The 20,509-nt window shown below is 33.9% G+C and overlaps 2 protein-coding genes across 4 annotated transcripts in view; both read left to right on the top strand.

Annotated features, from left to right (window-relative positions):
- LOC125661339 (receptor-type tyrosine-protein phosphatase mu-like) overlaps window positions 1-20,509 on the top strand; it is a 191,645-nt gene that overhangs the window by 54,054 nt on the left and 117,082 nt on the right. The gene's annotated exons all lie outside the window — the stretch shown is intronic.
- LOC125661347 (receptor-type tyrosine-protein phosphatase alpha-like) overlaps window positions 11,815-20,509 on the top strand; it is a 56,156-nt gene continuing 47,461 nt past the window's right edge. The window contains exons 1-3 of one of the 3 annotated variants that reach the window (XM_056146241.1): window positions 13,680-13,742; window positions 14,888-14,963; window positions 18,481-18,556. In XM_056146241.1, coding sequence (XP_056002216.1) covers window positions 18,502-18,556 — 55 coding nt within the window. In that variant the 5' untranslated portion in view covers window positions 13,680-13,742; window positions 14,888-14,963; window positions 18,481-18,501. Of the gene's footprint in view, window positions 12,101-13,670; window positions 13,743-14,887; window positions 14,964-18,480; window positions 18,557-20,509 lie in introns of those variants that run through there. The other 2 variants (XM_056146243.1, XM_056146242.1) reach the window with 2 other exon arrangements.

Here is a 20,509-nt window from a genome sequence, read left to right on the forward strand (position 1 = left end):
ACATCATAAACGTAACTCCCTATATAGCAAAACACAAATAAAAGTGTGAAACATAGGATTAAAATGTTTACTCACTGTCCAAAGTTGTACATGTAGCAAAGTGCGTCTGGAATAACGCCGCTGTCCGAAGCCTGGATATTACTGTTATTGGCGTGATTACATGTACATGCGGGATAATAATAACACAACACCCCCCCCCCCCAAAATAAATAATAAAAATAAAAATCCGCAAACTTATAAAAGATTGTTAAAAGAAGTGATCAATATGCAACATAAACTACATGTAATATTGAAACACACACACATAGGTCAATATATCTTATTCGTAAGTCAACGGTTGGATCCACCGTGTTTTCGTGTACATTTTAAGATCCCCCCCCCCCAAAAAAAAATATCGGTATGTGCAATAAATGGTTTTATTATATAGCTAATAAATAGTCTAATATAAAATCTGCGTAAAATCTAGAGAATGTTAGCGTTCAATATCCTGAGAATTTATTGAATGCTAACTTTGCATTGTGTAAATTGTATGCGCCCGATACATTCCGAGTATGAGCGTTCAATATTGACATTACTGTAACGACGTAAACAAACCAAAATGGCAGACGACGGTCCTCAGAATCTAACAGAGCCGGTATTTGATATTTACTTAAGCAAAATGTTTTACTGTACATAAATTATGATGTCCCCATTTACAAAATCAGTTTGCTTCATGCATTAATGACGGGTTAAATATTGAACAGTTAAGAAGTGCATGCTGTTATTGCACACTGCCAATATTGATGAATTCTCGTCTATTTTGGAGTGGTTTGAGTGAAAAGGGATATAATTTAACAACTAAATACTTTACCTATATAATAAAAGGGTTATTGAACTTATATAGGTGAATATTGGCACTCGTTGGCTGTCAAAATGCACTCGCAAGTTCGTGCATTTTCACAGCCAACTCGTGCCAATATTCACCAATATAAGTTCAATAACCCTATAATACAGTTAAAATATTGGGATTGGGTTTATCTTCATGTCATACTTAAATAACAAAGCTAAGTAAAGAAGTACTGCATTAATATTACTTTAAAACTGTTGAATTGTTTCATATATAAAAATTTAAAAAATATAAAGAGAGGGAAGGAGACAAACAGACAGACGAGAAAGAGATGTACAATTATACTATATAGGTGTGTGTTTTAATATAGAATTAACATAGACAGATTTAAATATTTACAATATCATAATTAAATTGCACTGAATAGCGTTTTTGTTTCACTTTTATACCTAGAGAACTTTCACGTAAAAGTACATGAAACGTTGTAAAATTGTGACGTTACGTTGCAAAATTGCGACGTCAATAACAATCTGGCCAAAACAATGGGTACTTTGAAGGTCAATAACTAAAAAAAATGAAAAGATATCGGAAAAAGGATAACATATTTGAAAAATAGCTATTCTTGGTTTCTGTCCCCGAGAATAATATCATGTTCTGACTAAGGGCCATTTTTGGATATTCGTGGCTCTGGTTCTTTATGAATATGTGTGATGTACACGTATTTTCTCAAGCAGAACACACATTCATAAAACTGTCTTTCTTACAAATGTAATTAAGCCGATAATGAAGTCGAGTTCATGCACAATATGTTATTTTTGTTTTCATTGTGTTTATTTTCTAATCGAGCTAGAACTGAAATTGCCCCTTGTCATGCGTTTTTAATATTTAAAAAACCTTCAGTTGCTATTTGAACTGTAGTTTGTTATTATACGTATGTCCTTTCTATGTATTTAATTATCCCTATGGTTTGTTTTAAATTGTTACATGTGTTATTATTATTATTATGTTATACCGATCTAGTTTGCCTATACAACCTATCATTGGGCCAAATGCTGGCTGACGTGTTTCATGCCGATTGTTAGGCCGTTCTTGGTACACTGATTTTGGCTACGGATAACTCCGTTTACCTGAACAAGATATCAGGCTCACTGCGGGTGTGACCGGTCGACATAGGATGTTTACTCCTCCTAGGCACCTGATCCCACCTCTGGTATATTCAGGGGTCCGTGTTTAACCCAACTCTCTATTTTGCATTGCTTTTAGGAGTTATGGGATTGATCACTGTTCGTTATCTTCACTTTTCGTTAAGGTAATTATATCATGACATTAGGCGCTATATATTAATTATATAATTATGCATATTAATTCTGACTCTATTAATAGTTTATCCACATGAATATGCACATCGGTTTTATATCATTTTTCTCTCTCACATTTGTAAAGCCCTTTAAAGAACTAAAGTTGATAGGGCGCTATATAAATATTTTAATTACAATTTCTTTAAAATTGTAATTCCGGATGTGCGTTTTAGAATTTCGATTTTTGGTCTGAATAAGATACACAGTATGGTTTAGAATTATAACACTGTACTATAATGATTGTGTTTAACCAGTTGACATGTAACGAGGTTTCGGATGCTACATATGTATATTTGATCCATATTTTTTGGCTGAGTGACAAGGTAAAACTTTTTAAGACAAATGTAATCCCTATTATTTGTATGTTCATAGATAATGTAACTTACAATGATTATGCAGATCAGAATACATATATATAGCTGTGACTGATGAAATAAGTAGCACTTAGATTTTTTTCATATGAATTGTATGTTTGCTTAATGTGGTTTGACATATATTGTAAACGAATAATATGATTGTAATGTTTGATTGGTTAAACGCAAACTTGGTCTACCACTGTTAATCAATAACTAGATATATGCATATAAACTACCCTTCCAATTCTATTCAAATTTAGTCTGACGCATCTCTGAGACAAGGGGTCATAAAGTGTAAATTTCAGGACTTCTGACCTCGTTCCATTAGAGGTGGGGCAAATACCTCCAAGTATGGATCACTTTCAAAAACGTTCTTCACTATAACTGCTCATCTATAAGGGGCAAAAACCATGAACACGTCTACCAAAATTGAAAATTCCATGTCTCCCGAGGCAGAGGTTCTAATTCCAGGGCGAGGCTAAATCTGTCTTTCTGTTTAAAACATTTAGATAACATATTTAATGTTATTAATACTAAATTAAAACTTAATACACATATTGAAGGAGCGGATAGTCCTTTAGCAGAGTTGTGAATTGCGGGATCCAAGGAGAAAGGTTTTTGTTCCAAAATGGGGCCAAAATAGCTATAGTGATTAAATGTCTTAACAATTGAATATTTTAAAATCTATTCTTGATTACAACTCTTTGTATTCTTTTCGAATTTGGCATAACGTGTTTTTGCGTCAATTTCCAAGACCTGTGTACCTCCATGGTTTTATGGGTGGGACAAATTTTGTCAAAATGTACGAATTTTCAAAAATATTCTCTTCTTTAAGAACATCTAAAACCATGGTCATGTAGAGCAGGAAGACAGCTGTTAAAAATTGTAAATTTCATTATTCCAGGCGAAGAGGTTCTGACTCCAGGATGGGTCCAAACTTCATAGTGCTCATGTGTAAACTATTTAAATACTACCTTTTAATGCTACTAATACGGAATAGAAATTGAATATATATCTAGAAAAAGCAGCCCTTTACCAAGATTGTAAATTTCATGACCCCAGCGGTTCCAAGGCTGAACCAAAATTATAGTTACTAATGTCTGTATCATTTGAAAGGCTTCTCTAAGTTACTAATGCTGCAGAGAAAGTAAATGCATATAAAGGAAAAGAAGACAGTGGATGTAACACAATTCTGAATTGAATAACATCAGGGTTCCGACTCTAGGGTCGGTTCAAAATAGTCATATAGTGCATGTAATCATATTATATAAAGTATTTCATTAGTGAAGGAACTTTTGAGTTGTATTATATATGGAATAGAAAGCGTAGAAACCGCCAGTTATAGGTACAGATATTCTAAAAAGTTGATTGCTATTTTTCTTCCTCCACCAATGTTTTCTTCATAATATATGTAAACGTCCCATATTCATATTTCCTTATGTGAAAACATAGTCATACCTCTCTCAAAGAGCATCGAAATGGATATATTTTTTTATTATACAGAATCGGATCAAGTTTCTAAGTTGTTCGTATTATAGAGATATCATGACGTCATATCTGTATAACAGGCGTCGCCGATATCGTATAACGTACCCAATATAATTGTTTCTTGTCTAAATTACCTCCATTATCACCATGTAGGGACCTGTGTTTACTGTGTTATTTGCTATGACATATAACTATTATGTAAATAATTACATGTATGTTTTGAATGCTGTTTTGTTGTATATTATTGTATAGTAGTAAGTAGATATACCAATTTGAATTAGGATTTTGGTGGGAAATATAAGTGAGTAAATATACCTATTTAATTGTATTGATAACCTTTTAGTTTGGTCAATGCTGTAGACAATTCCCTGGTAATCCATGCAGCTGGCCATGCAGGTGTCAGGTGGCATGTTATGTTATTTTCCCAATTCTTAGGAGCTGCGGTTTTTCTGTAGCTGGCTATGTAATTCCAAACTTTTCCATTGTCTAATATCAACCCTCCAAATGTTAATATCCAATAGAAATTGTTCCTCATGATCACGTGATATGATGCAGGTCTTTAAGTGATCATTGAATATTTGATCATTCTCACTGTACCAACTGTTGTAGCATAAAATTTCAGCATACCAGCCACCACCGCCACCCCAGCTTTCCACCCCTACTTACATTTACATGACTAATCTTTATTTTAGATGTGCCATCTTTTTGCTGTATACTTTATGTAGTTTGTATTTTTGTGCAAATACATTGTACAGCTGTAATGTTAGGGGATCGGCATATTGTAATATCATTTCACATTGTGTGATTAGCTGTTAGTCTGATTCCCTATTATGCTTTATATATTTTTCATGATTTTCGTCATTTTCAATAAATGAAATTTTTCATCACTACATTAGTGTCGACCTAATTGATCCTTACTCAGCTGCTGTGAGATTGTGCAGCATGAATCAGCATAAATTGTCTCTAGTTTCTCCATGTAGATTTTTATCATCCATGAGTACATTATAGTTTCGTGATTCTCCCCAATTCATCAATCTTGTATATTGTTTAAAATCGATGATGTATTCAAGTGTTATTAGATAGGTGATGATTCTTTACAACTAAGGAATATACTTTTAATGCTGACACAATGCAATACTTTGTATTGAATTTCATTTTACATGTATTTTGAAGTGAAGTTTTGCTAATAAACATTTATAAAAACCTTTTTATCTTTCATGACATGATTAGTTGGATGTTCGTAGTACAAAGGGTGATGAAGCCAAATACCATTACTTTAGCATAATCCCATGTCGCCACAGAATTAAAAAAACGTCTATAATCTAACATGACTGAAACATCGCTGAGTGTAAAACACAACCTTTACAACCGGAAACGTCACAGGATTCAAAATATACTGTATATCACAATAGTTAATCAGCTTTACAATTACTGTGACTGAAAGATGTACTCTCAATCAATGTCAAGGCATTCCCAAAGAAGGGCGTCTGCAAAGGGGTGGCAGGAACGAGGGTTTCCGCCCTAAGTTTGCAAAAATATAATTTATTACATACAGAATTATAAAATGTCTTACGGCGATATCCAGTGGCGAATTTAAAAGGGGCGCAGCAGTCCCCCCCCCCCCCTAAAATGTTGAAATGAAAGGTAAAGCGTGGTCTATTGTTTAGCAGTGGCAGATATGGACCTTAGTGTGGAGGGAGGGGGTTGAGGCCCCCTCCCTGACCGTAATTCCTGGACCCGCCCCTAATATCTGTTCATTGGAGTGAACGGCGATATGTGGTCAATGGAGCGGCAAAGTGAAGGATGTACATATGTGTACCTATACATAGCGGGTGTAAACAATAAACGGGGTATTGATAATGGTTCATTGCTGTAAGTGCGGGTTTGTTGCATATTGTTCATTGTCTAATCAATTGGTTGATCGATGTTTGTAAGTTTTAAAGCAAGGTTGTAAGTCATTAAAAATATTCCTGCATTTCAATCTCAAAAAATGAAGGGATTAATAAGTATCAATTAACCTGTTAATTATAAACTTTGTAAGTGTTGTTTCGGCAAGAGGAATTCAGAACCGCGTTCTTTTTAACCCCTTGGTTTAAACCACACGCATGGACCCGTACATTATGACGAGATAACCATATAAAATATTATATATTTCTTAACTTTTGTGCGGTATTTTAAAAGAAAACAAATCGTATTGAAATCATCGGTTCATATACAGGTACATCAATTACACTAAACGTAATATTTATCAATTTTTTTTTAATTTTAATTTTCCCCGTTATTTTTAGGCAAAAGATCTAATCGTAAAACAAGCAAACAGACAACATTCTCTACTCCCAAGTTCATTTTAGAAAAAAAACTAAATGTATGATTATCATGTCGATGAAGCTTTCTACCTAAATTGCGAAATGCATGGGTCAGGGGTTCAGGTCCGTGGGCAGGTCCAACATGACCACCTAGTGAAACTATATTAAATTGTAGAAAATCAGGGTTAACGCCCTTGAGCAAGGTCAATATGGCCACATAATGAAAATGTATCAAAAAAGGGAATATTATGCACAAAAAACTATATTGAGGCTGATGTGCAAATGTGACTCTCCCTGTATGGGTTATTTATGGGTTCTGATACTCAGGTGACCATTAAGGTCCGTGTACCTCTTGTTGAACGTTACATACAGTATTACTATACGTCCTAGAGAGTAAACCGCTGTTACGGGGTCATTGAAATTTTCATTCAAAGACTTCCTGCTTCACATAACTATGTACTTATGTCCCCAGCTTCACACAACCATGTATTTGCGTTTCCTGCTATGCAAAGCCAAGTATATATTTTTTCTTTCAGATGTTTGGAACTAGAAAAGAGGATTTTACAATTGGTCATCTTTGGCAATTTTTGCCCTCCCCTGTGGCTCAGGAATGAAAATGAGTATTGTAAATGGATAAAACGTCGTCAATATATCTTAATGTAAAGGCTACAGCCAAAGATTTTTTTTCTTCTCATGTAAAAGCTTTTGAATAAATTCTACTTCATAAGAATACAAAAAGAGGCAAGCTAATAATGAAGCACAAGATATGACTTAATCAGTATCATCTGTTGTGGATATTCCACCATGAACAAATTAAGATGTAACAAGCTAAGACTGAAACATATGATTAGTTCATCTTTCTTTAAGTCATTACCTTCAGTTACAAAAATAACGCAATCACTGTATATCACCACCAATGACAAACCCATTATCATTGTCACAATCTGTGATAAAGGCATGGAAATAATCCCTCGCTGCAAACCGTTCTTTGAAGAAAGATCAAGAGTATGTGCAAATAAGTTTATTATCGTGCTCACTGATATAGCAAGTAACATCTACACTCATACACACGCATACACACAACAACACACATACACACAAAAACAAAACAAAAATATAACAAAACAACAAAAAATATGAATTTACAGACGATTACACGTGTACCCGACTAAAGCTAAATGTTACGTTATGTTGCTTTATGTAAGAAAACCAGCAGACTTGTCTCTCGAATTCGAAATACGTTACACAGGATGGCGAAACAAAATACGTTGACTAAAGAGTTACCACACTTTACACAACAGTCGTTGGCTGTATTCATACACGTGGTGACACTTTGTCCATCACTCGCTCAACGTTTCTGTAGCCGTAAACGTATTTCCTGTATTTCTATAGGTCGTTCTCCAACTCAACTCTCTTCAAATATCTCAGAACGCCATGTTATACATGTTGCGAGCACCTGCTCGAGCCATACAATAACACACACAGCTGGCCACCTATAATTACACAGTAACAGTCGAGGTTTTTACATATACATTATATACTGAAAACTTGCGCATGTCGGGTATATTGTGTAATACAAATAAACTGGTTACATAAATTTAAATAGAGTAGCAAAATTTCCTAACGTAAACAAAAATAAACAGTTCACACTCACCACTGTCGAAATGCTCAAAATTGTGTTCTCATTTTCCACACAGGAACATCATTCGAACACCCGTGCAAAATGTACATACAACGCAGGCCCAGTAAACCACAAAGGTAAAACTCTTGACCACACAGGTCAATCATTTTCTCACATTGGGAGGACACACCTTCCCACTTCCGCGGCCTGGTCAGAACTAACACGTAAGCATTTACAAACCGGTTTGACAGCCGTGACCAACTATCCGTAACGATTATATGATGAGAACAAACTATGGAACGTCATAACAAGCATAATAAAACAAACTCAAATTGTGACAATCATCATCGTCATTATCACCATCGTCGTCATCGTCATTATCATCATCGTCATTATCATCATCGTCATTATCATCATCGTGATTATCATCATTATCATCATCGTCATCGTCATCATCGTCATTATCATCATCGTCATTATCATCATTATCATCATCGTCATTATCATCATTATCATCATTATCATCATCGTCATCATCATCATCATCATCATTATCATCATTATCATCATCGTCATTATCATCATTATCATCATCATCATTATCGTCATCGTCATTATCATCATTATCATCACCGTCATCATCGTCATCGTCATTATCATTATCGTTATTATCATCATTATCATCATCGTCATTATCATCATTATCATCATCGTCATTATCAAAGTTCCGGTAGTGTATATCTCATGGTCAATATCGTTGTTTATTTATGTTGAATAGGAATTATGGAGTATACACAATTAACATCTAGTTAGGGATACGCTTATTACTAACTTGTATTATCGACAAACACGAATCGGGATAAAATGGATAGCGATTGTTTTTTCGTCACTTATTCAGCAAAGAAGGGAAAATGTTGTTTGGAAGAGGCTTCTAAGATATTTGGTTCAGTGTTAAATAGGTTGGTTGGTTGGTTGTATATTGTTTACCGTCCCACAAGAGAATATTTCACTCCCATGGAGACGTCTACATCGCCGGTGAAGGGCTGCATTTAGGCCTATCTTCAGCGCTTACGGCATTTGACCAGATAGGGATCTTTATCGTGCCACACCTGTTGTGATACAGGGCTTTGATTTTCGTGGTCTCATCTGAAGAACCATCCCACGTGATCCATTCCTGCACCATTGAATAGTCTCTATGAAGCTATTCATTAATTTCTGCCTTCAAATAATTCACGATTGGTACGATATATATATATAGAAAACTATTTTAAAAAGTAACGCCTGAGGATTATGAAATGAAAGCGCTTGCGTTAAAATTTTAACTTTGTGTACTGTTTATTTTATTTCTTTTAATATATTATACCGGGCACAGTGATTTTTAAATAAAAAGAAAAACAATTTGGATACAAATGGCCTGGAATATATCTTATATATACATATTCTATAATTACATTACTCTTTGATGGTTCTTAGTATAAGTTGAGTTTTACCTGATTCAGCGAGCATCGGACCTAAGACAATGACTGCCCGTTTCATTGTCAAGGTCATCAAAGGTGAAAGTCACAGGCGTTAAATGCGTAGAACATTTGCTACTACAATTATACATCCATAAAGGGCCTTCACTGTTACGGTCTTAATGTAGATCGATCTTCGTGTTAAGTCGTAATTTTTTGCAAAAATGTTTATTATTTTAAAGGTTGCGCATGATAGAAGTATATCTTTCAGAGGAATTTTATTCACCATATAGAATACCAAAAAAATGGAAATCTATTGATAGTTAAAAAGTTCATCTTTTCATCAATTATTTATAATAAAAAAAATATGTTGTCAAGGGCAATAACTCCTATGTTGCTATTTCTTCTTTTGTACATATGTATCATACAATATTTTCCCAAATAACCACAATTAGTTATACTTATTTATAAATTAACAGTTTTTATAAACAGTTGACATTAGAAATTTATCATTTTAACAATTGTTTATCTATTTTTTTTTTATCATTCTGTTTTAATAAAATTTGTGATTGTCTTATCTTGACCTATACCTTTGTTGTTGTATGTCTGATCATCTTATAAAAGGTGACAAAATACACATCTTCTTTGCTTATTAATTATATTAAACTATAATGAGTGGAAAGATATATAGTTGTTTTGTTTTTTTCACTTTTAGTCATGAATATGGATAAGACACATGAGGGTGGAACTACCTTAAGCGCCATGTATACGTAAAATATTGTCTCACCGTGACTTTAACTTCAAATGAAGGAATGATGAAAGCATGTGTAAATATAAACATAATCGGGCACGGTATATCGTTTTTCGAATTGGGGGAGAGGGGGGGGGGGGTATTTAACCGGAGAAAAGAAATAAATGCACAATTGTCTAAAAATCCATAACAAGCACAATTACAAAGGAATTTAAAGCTCTAAATTGTAGAGACAAAGGATGATCCTTCATTTCAATTCATTGGTTAAATTTTACATTTCAAACACAATTCACCTCTACCATTTACAAAAGGGGGCAATACATAGAGTATTGCACGTAAAAATAACACGTTTTGCAGGGGAAAGTACGTTATCGAATAAAGTTGGTATCTCTACTAATTGCCTTATATTTTTCTATATTCATGCAAGGTGAAGATAACGAACAGTGATCAATCTCATAACTCCTACAAGCAATACAAAACAGATAGTTGGGCAAACACGGATCCCTGGACACACCAGAGGTGGGATCAGGTGCCTAGGAGGAATAAGCATTCCCTGTTGACCGGTCACACCCGCCGTGAACCCCATATCCTGATCAGGTAAATGGAGTTATCGCAGTCAAATTCATAATGGCAAGCAGGTTCAGCTGTGCGATGTGAGTTGACCTACACAAACTTTAATTTTCGATAGATTGAATTATACATAAAAAAAAAAATTAACAGAAATATTGCATTAAAGACACGAATTCGATATATTCAACATGTTCCGTTGATTGGCACCTGATGCACACCTTTTTGTCCGCAGTGTGAAACAATAAAAAGTAAATAATGGACATGTTTGCGTTGATTACAAATGTAATTTCAGGCACATCTAAATGTGTTTTGTGTTTTAGTCGTCGGTGATATTAATTACAAATTCTTGTTACGCTAAAGATATCTGGATTCTGATCTAAAATAGTCGAGAACGAATGTCAATATACTTTATTTATATGCATCATGACTCAACATTGCCTGCGAACAAAAGTCACAGAATTGGGAAATGAGACAAACTGGCTTTAGGGAGGAATAACACACCAGGGACATCTATTGTACAATCATGCTTTAAAATTGAAAACTTCCAAATTCAATTTAGTCACTAAAAATGCAGTTTTAGTAGAAACTAATCTGTGGAAAGAATTAAAACTCCTAGCTACTCCTGTTTGACTTGGAACCCACGATCGACAGTTCATTAATCGACACATTCACAGAATGAGCTACCCAGCTAAGCAATTTAATGTAAAAGGAATATACAGATATTGCTGATATTTATATTTTCATTCATGTTTCGAAAGGAAGTCAGTTATTATGAAGATGTAGTATGCCTCCTTAAACTTGTACGTGTTTATATTACCTTTACCAGTGTGCGCATTAAAGAGATGTTTATCCTATAGAAGCAAGTTAAATGTCCTTGTATTTCAAATTCACTTCCTCGTGCATTCATGTAGAAGAAATCATTTCTTGCTTGAAACTTTCCAGTTATCGTAAAGTGTTTAATTGTGTGTTTCAAAAGAAAAACGAAAATGATTAAATGCCCACATTTTCTTTATAGAAATACCTGTATTTTCCGTATACATTTTAAATTAGATGTACATGTACTTTTTTTAAATAAACGAACTGCACTAAAACCTTTAGATCAGATGACCGATATTATATAATTGCACATGTCTTTACCAGCAATTATTCAACAACCTCAGAAAAACATGCGACATTTCTTCAACAACACTCACGTAAGCTAGGGAGGAGAGAGACTTTGTTTTAATAGAGGATAATACTCGGTGCTGAATTGGCTGTCTTGAAACTGTAGAGGACATTTAAGAGTCTGGAAATATGTATATGTAACCGTGCGTCTGTCACCGAATGAATTCTTCCTGGGTAACTGTGTGATCAGCAGTGCTGAGGAATAGGTAAGGTGATTTATGTTTATATATACTAGCGGAAGAAAGACATTGTGTAGTTTAGTAATTCTATTTATAGATTTATATACAAAATACTGTGTTCCACTGTGTATATCATTATTTGATATATTTTTTTAATTATTTTTTAATGCAAACAACATATGAGAGAGAGAGGCGCACACACACACACAGAGAGAGAGAGAGAGAGAGAGAGAGAGAGAGAGAGAGAGAGAGGGTGGGGGCACAGAGAAATATTGTTTAATATCAGAACGACCTGTCCGTATTTCAAGACATACGAAATAATTTGTATCAGATGACAAAAAGAGTAAATGATCACCATATTACTAAAGATCACGTAAAAATAAAAAATATCGCTATATGGATTTTACATCAATAGACTCTCACGTCACTTCCAACTTGCATAATAGCCATGCTGGAGTTCATATCTTAATATTTTATCTTATTCATAGCCGAGGAAATTTCATGCAAATAACATTCTAAAGTTCGCTTCACAGTAAACAATACGTGTATGATTATATTCATACGTCAGGATCGAATGATTCGTCAAATATTTGAGAGAGGAGCGGGTGTTAATCAAGTCTCAAGATAAATGTGTTTTACACCCCCTCCCCTTTTGAACAGTGCCCATGTGCATCTTACATTAGTTAATGTACATTCCATTTTCCACAATAAAATATATCGAAATAATTATTTCTGCGACAACTCACCAAAGCTCATTTTATGTGTGATCATTTTGAAAATTTCTCAAATCAAAATATATTCGCGAAGAACTATCGACAGTAACAGTTATTCTTTTTTTTGGGGGGGGGGGGGGGGGGGGGCTTACTTAGTTTATATAAATAAACGTCAAACGTGAAATTTGAGTTTTAAATACACTTTTTGTATATTCAACTTCATAAAATAAAAAAATAAAATAGGCATACATATTCATCTTATTTGCAATTAGAACACAAACACAGGTATATTTAAACACAACACATCCCCTACATTCCTCGCCCTTGTGCCATTCGACAAAGTCAGCTTGTATATGATTTTGAAAAATATATATAATTGGCAAAATTTAATGAGATGGATGGAGGGGCTCAGAATCCTCACCTCTGTTTAATCCGTCCGCAAGTTTTAAAAAGAAAAATTATTCCAATTTTATGTCTGCATATTATTCAACATGCACCAGGTTTGAAAACAAGAAAATGAGCATAGTAAAAATTCTCAAATATATTTTTTTTTATCTTTTTCCCCTAATATATAAAAATATGAAATGCATATTTTGTAAATGCACGAAAACTGTCTCAGGAGATACAAGTAAAAAAAAAAGATTTGGAATGAAATTATTTTGAAATGAATTCTAATATTTTTATGGCTTCGAAGCCTGGTCGCACATAGGGGATCCCCCCCCCCAAAAAAAAAAAACATTTCAAATCTTGTCGTCCAGAGAATATCGCTTCATTTGGATACTGGTACATAAATCCAGCGTCGGAACTCAGGAAATAGATAACACAATCTTCTCCCACCACGCGCCTCACACAACAGTAGGGTAAACACAAATAAATTTCAACTTCCTTGTCGGTGTGTGTTGCCCGAACCCTGGATGTTGTGAAAACGTTGTGTATCCGTGTATGTTCACTGAACGGTAAGATCATTTGCTCGGTATTAATGCAATCAATTAAGTTGTATAATTATGACCTTATACAGGTATGTCCCCTTCATTGTGAGATAGTGTTGATTGTAGATATATGTATGCACATGGAGTTTAATTGAATCCTTGAAATAATTATGTAAATATCTATGTTGAGAATTTTAAGGAAACATTTCTCCGTACATCTCACAGGTGCTTGTGGACAAGACTTCCGGTACCCCCCTTATTTTATTTTTAAATGTTCAATTCCTTGGGTATTTCGGACGTATTTTGGATAAAATATGTAACTTCAGAGTTTATCTATTTCAATGGAATACACAAATCTCGCATAGAAACCGTTTTTAAAAATGTCATATCACCGATATATTATGATCGGTGATATGACATTTTTAAAAACGGTTTCTATGCGAGATTTGTGTATTCCATTGAAATAGATAAACTCTGAAGTTACATATTTTATCCAAAATACGTCCGAAATACCCAAGGAATTGGAACATTTAAAAATAAAAGAAGGGGGGTACTACCGGAAGTCCTATCCACAAACACCTTTGGTACATCTAGGTACACGTATATGATCTTTACAAACACTTGCCCAGCATGGCCTATCAAACTAAACTAGACCTACGATTTGATCATTTTGCAATATCCCGTGGAAGTTTATTCAGTAGATGAATATTGAATGGTAATACAAATAAATGTTCATTAACATTAATTATCATCATTAAAATCAGATATAAAGTTTTATATATCATTAATGCACATCTTAGACATGGTCAATACACTATAATATTATCATTCATTATAATCGCTACATACCCATATGTACTGAACAGAGTTACTGTCTGTACCTTTTGAATAATATTGTTTCTTGTATGAAATTGATACAATTAGTGTATACCAATACAACTTGTCCACATGTAGTTGACTATAGATAGATAGGGCTCACGGCGGGTGTGATCAGTCAACAGGGGATTCTTACACCTAGATACCTTATCCCATCTTTGGTGTGTCCAGGGGTCCGTGTATGCCCTACTCTTAATTTTGTGTATGATATTTGTCACTGTTCGTTCTCTTCATCTTTTCATTAAGTCAGTAAGCTATTCTTAAATTTTACAATCAACAACCTCCTTTCGTTTCAGGGGAATTGCATTTGAAAACCTGGTTCCTATTATTTTTTGTATTGTGCCTACAGTCGCTCAGTCAGATGCACCACTGGTAGTATATATACGATGTGGTTATATTTTGTCATGGTTTAAATCCACTTCACACCATACTTATTTTGTATTTCACATTTCCAACACTTGTATTTCTTATCATGCCTCCGTGGTCGAGTGGTTAAAGCACCGCGCTCAAAATCACACGGCCTCTTACATCTGTCGGCGCGGGTTTGAATCCCACTCGCGCCGGTTATTGAGAAAGTGTCCCAGTTTACTTTCGGAAGGTTCCGAAAGTCTCCTCCCATGTATATCGTATCTGGGTTCTCTCTTCCACCAATAAAAACTGAAAATTTGTTGAGTGTGGCGGAAAACACCAATCAATCTTATATGTATATTTCAATGATTCAATGATCTACTTGAAAAGAAAATGTAAATCCACTCTTTATATTAAATGCATTAAAACTGTTAATTATCTGCCAGACATAATCAAGTGTACCTATACCGGCCGTGGTCGACACTCATTCAATCAATCAAGGACAGGGACAATTTATTCTGTATTACTCGACGAAAGTACATGTGCGACCCCCCCCCCCCCCCTCAAAATGCCATACTAGAATTTTTCAGAACGTTTTTGAGATCAAAGTTCTTTCGTAGGTGGTACCGAAGAATCGGTGCATTTTATTACTGGATAAAGATGCACATTTTATTACTATTTCTGTTTTATTGTTACCAGAAAGAATGTCTTGTAGATTAAATATATATCAAGTAGGGATCGATTTAGTCCGAAAGCAATTAAGACCAAATATACACCATGCTATAATATACTATAGAAATATGTCCCATTATTCAGAGTTCAAAATGCGTAAAGTACATGCATCCTTTTTGTTAGAGGTCTATTAAACATTCACGTCTACGGTATTGAAAAACAATCGGTTGTATTTCCCGAGCCTTATAGGTGACAATCTAGGACGATTATGGGTGAACTTTTAGTGCAAACTAAAACCAGATTTTTTTGTTAGCCAGAATGGATTCCAATTTATGAACAAATACACGTCACTTCCTCGATCTCATTTGATGATATTCATGGTGATTTTCTGTGTACCAAACTTGTTTATCATTCGTATTACATTTCATCAGGGCTGGGTTTACTTTGGAAGCAAAATGAATAGTAAAACTGCCAAACCACTCCAAATACAAGCTACTTTAACGAATACTTCCTAGTTTGAGTTCTGCAAGATAAAAAAAAAGTCTTCAAGATTTAAAGCCATGACTTATTTAAAACAAATCTTAAAGTGCAGTGTGCGTCCCCTTTTAAGCCAAGTCCTATGTATTTTAACCTGCACCTTCCTTTTTCACATATTTCATTTTTATTTCTGTTACTTTGAAGAAGAGAAATTTTATTCATGGAAGTAAAGAGAACAAGAAATCAATAGGAATAGAATAAAAATATGTTTAAATTGACTACACTAATACAATAAACGTCTGTATAAAATGACAACAAAATTAAATTAACATCTGCATAAAATAACAACAGAATGAAATAAAAATATGTATAAAATGACAACAGAATAAAATAAAAATCTATCGAAATTGACAACACAAATAAAATAAACATCTGTATAAAATGACAACAGAAACAAAATAAAAATCTGTATAAAATGACAACAGAAATAAAATAAAAATCTGTATAAAATGACAATATTCAAAAAATGTAAGTAACATAAACGACTGTATAGAATGACAACAAAAATAAAATAAAAATCAGTATAAAATGACAACAGAATAAAAAAGAAGAAAAGAAATCTGCATATAGTGACAACGGAAAATGTGTCCAAAATGACAACACCAAATGACAACCGAAAAGGAATCGACATAAAATTAAGGTATTACGCACTCCCTAAAAATAAGACACACCCTAAAATATAAAACCCCCTTAACATAAGACACACTCTCCCTAGAAATGAAATGTAATACTGATATATACACTATTTACAATACTGCTGCAGACACCGATAAGTGCTATTAGCATACAATTTGTAGATGTACCTGATATCACAACACGGCCTTCTAAGTGCAGGTTTGGCAATAAAGATAAGTGTGGACATTGTAAACTTCATCATTTCCTTAAGACTCGAATTAACCACTGCGTACATTTAAGCTTTCAAATATCACGTGCAGTATATTGGACTGGTAGTGTCAAAGACGGAAATGTGTAAGCTACGCTTGTAATGATATTTCAGGTATCGGAGTTTTACATTTAACCCTGGGTAAGATGGCTATCTGTAAAATGTACGAAAACGGAATAAAATGTTAAAAGAGATTTAAGAGGTTGGTGCGTATCGATAATACAGACACTTTGCATGTAAAATACCAGTATATAAAGCTGGTCCTGTTGTCCGTCTCGCTGTCTGTAGAGGTACATCTCGATGTGTTATCTGTGTATCAATGTACATGTTTTCACGAAATCTGCTATTAAGTGGAGAATACATAACACATATGAAACGTGTACAACATAGGTCATACGACAGAATTAAGGATAGCACTGAAGGGAGCGCTTATATTTATATTAAAAGAGGGGGAACAATCAACAACTTCTTAACTAACCATGTATTGTAATTAAAATCCGTGGATAATTATATTTAACGGGAGATGCAAAAAAATAAATAAAATAAAAACACCTGTAAAATCATTAACAACATCACAAGAAGGACCACGATTTCATCAAGATTTTTATTTTTCTTTCTGTTTTTTTTTTTTTTTTTATTATTTAAAAACAAATTTAACACATAATGTCATGACAGTAAGTATTTGTTTTATAAATTGCGGAAGTGTATTTGGGAAAAATGTAGCTTTAACACCTGATTTTCAGATAAGAATCATAGGTACATTTGTGAAGGTCAACAGTATTAAGGAAGAATAAGCTGTCAAATTCATGTTACCAAAATGACCAAAACTGTTTTTACAGTCCATACAAATCATCACTGACATATAAAAATTCATATATCTCGCGATCTTTTGTTGTAATTTTGAAATTGGAAATTCTTTCTTTTATATCAAAACAATTATATGAATATATATCATTGATTGTGATTGAAGTTTACACATGTTGTTATTTTCACTCTCACATTTGTTTTTATATATTTTCAAACACATTCCAGCATTTTAATCAGAGTTCAAAATAAAAACACAAGTTTCTTTTTATGTCCTTGTTGACAGTAAATGCCCCTTTATCCATGCGTTGTAAACCAATAACATTTCACTATAGGTATGAAAAATTAACAACGTATTTTATTAAATCATTACAGCTTTTGAAGTTTGAAGTGCATCGTGTGCAACTGCACGACCACGTGGCATCAAAATTTGTTATATCAATAAAAATATCTATACTTCGAGTCCAAGTCATAAATCGCTGGACTCCGTGTGAACGTTAAGGTGTAGACTAATCTGCAACTGTTTGGACAATATGACGGCAAACACACACACACACACACACACATATATATATATATATATATATATATATATATATATAAGGAAGGTCGGAAGTAAATTTTGAAATTTCACTTCTTTTGTAGATCGAGTGAAGAAATGTTAGCATGATTCTCTTCGTCAGCCAGTTTATGCTTCTTGTAACATGCATAAGAGCGTATGGTAAGATTAAACCATCTTTCTTCAAATTTTATGACATAAGGGTAGTTTTCCTTCTAGGTACATGTATGATATATAGAGGATATCTATATTGCATGTTTTGATATTTGGTTTATCCAACGAGTTGATGTGGTGTATTTATTCGCGAAGCTTGTCGAGCGAATTAATACACAATATCAACGAGTTGGATAAACCAAAATATCAAAACACGTAATATAGATGTTCTATTTATCTCATACGTCTTCATTTTGCTTAATTTTGAGATGATCCTCAGTACGGTAGAAACAGCTGATTGAATTTGTTTTGAATCCGTGGCACAGGTGTCGTACTTATTAATCTTCCTTACGAGGTAAAAATAGCGCGCTTATAAACGATTCGGGTATATTACAAAAGGGCATTTTTATAAAAGAAACCATGGAACAAAATTGAATTAGAAGGCATTATAGTTTATAATTCAAAATAATTTTGCTATTCCAACAAGATAACAACTATTGACCGAGTAATTATTTTTTGACGTAGGCCTGACATTCTGATAAAAGTTTGAAGTTGCCGTTTTTTTTAAATAAACATGTGTAACAACGATCAATGAAAGTATCTTTTTCAATGCTACGTTATTAGAATGTTTAACGGTTTACAATGAAAAGTAGTAGTGTTTGTGTATTTGGATTTTATTCATGTTGTTTTTTGAGATCTGAGGGCGAGAGGAAATCCTGAAGCACTTAAGCAAGTAAAGCTGTTGAGATTTATTTCATTTAATATGTCTCCAGAGAAAAGAGACTGTGAATGCTTGGTACCACGACGTAATTTCGATTAGGCCTTCCAGTTAAGGCCTTCCAGTTGGCGGTTGATTCCTTGTCGATGATAATAGACTTAGTGTGGACATCACTTTGTTTTCTGATGGTAATTCTTGAGTAGACTCTACATCTACTTATTGACCGAGTTGACATTTTAATGACCGTTAACTTACAATATGGCAGTGGGGGCAATATCATTATACTTTTGTTATAAAAGACATTCTAAATAAATACAGAATGACAAGTTATACACTTTATTTTATGCATCGATATGCATAAACACAAAATGGGTCATACAGGTGGGGACAGTGTTTAAAAGTAGTTCGGACCGGAAGTGCTTTATCTCACTTGCAATACACACAACGCGTATGGGATAAATGTAAATATCGCGTGGCTGTGTCATACGCAAACTGTATTCGAATACGAGTTATTTTTTAACCATATTCACATATTTTAGCTAGTGGCAGAATGACATGCCCAGGATGAAGCTATGTCATTCAGTAAACCGAAAGAGGACTAAATGGTTACAGAACTCTGTCATTCAGTCACCTTACCAGACCTTTTAGTGAACATTCAGTCGACTGAATGGCACCGTTTCAATATGTGGTGTCTCTAGATATAGAAAAGGAGCGAAACCGTTGGCTGTCCTTTCCCGTGTTACATTGTTTTATTGTTTCAATTGACAGATAATAGATGTAATAAAAATATAAACAAAGTAGTATAATGTTGAAGATATACGAAGGAAAACTCTTTTAGAACATAGTTCATATAAGGCACATAAAATGAAATGTACAAAAATGTTACAGTTCACAGGGTCCCTATCTGTATGTTAATTACTATTTGAATTTGCATACATTTGTTAGTAAACAGGGGGGGGGAGGGTCAACAACATTCATTGGTACTAAGAATAGGTGGTTTGCTGCTACGACCCTGAGAGAAATGCGTTGATAAAAATTGTGGCATTTCACTCAAAGCTGTTAAGGTCTCTACATAGCGATAAATACTGAAATGGGAAGTAAGCCAATATAATTCCAATGTTATTCATTACAATTGTTTTCATTGGACAAAGATAAATCTAAACGGGAATTTACACATCAATAAATCCAAAAACGCTATATGTATACATACGCGCTTGAAAACAAACAACATAGTGCGGGGAAAT

This window comes from Ostrea edulis, chromosome 8 (genome assembly GCF_947568905.1).
Source record: "Ostrea edulis chromosome 8, xbOstEdul1.1, whole genome shotgun sequence".
Lineage (NCBI taxonomy): Eukaryota > Metazoa > Mollusca > Bivalvia > Ostreida > Ostreidae > Ostrea > Ostrea edulis.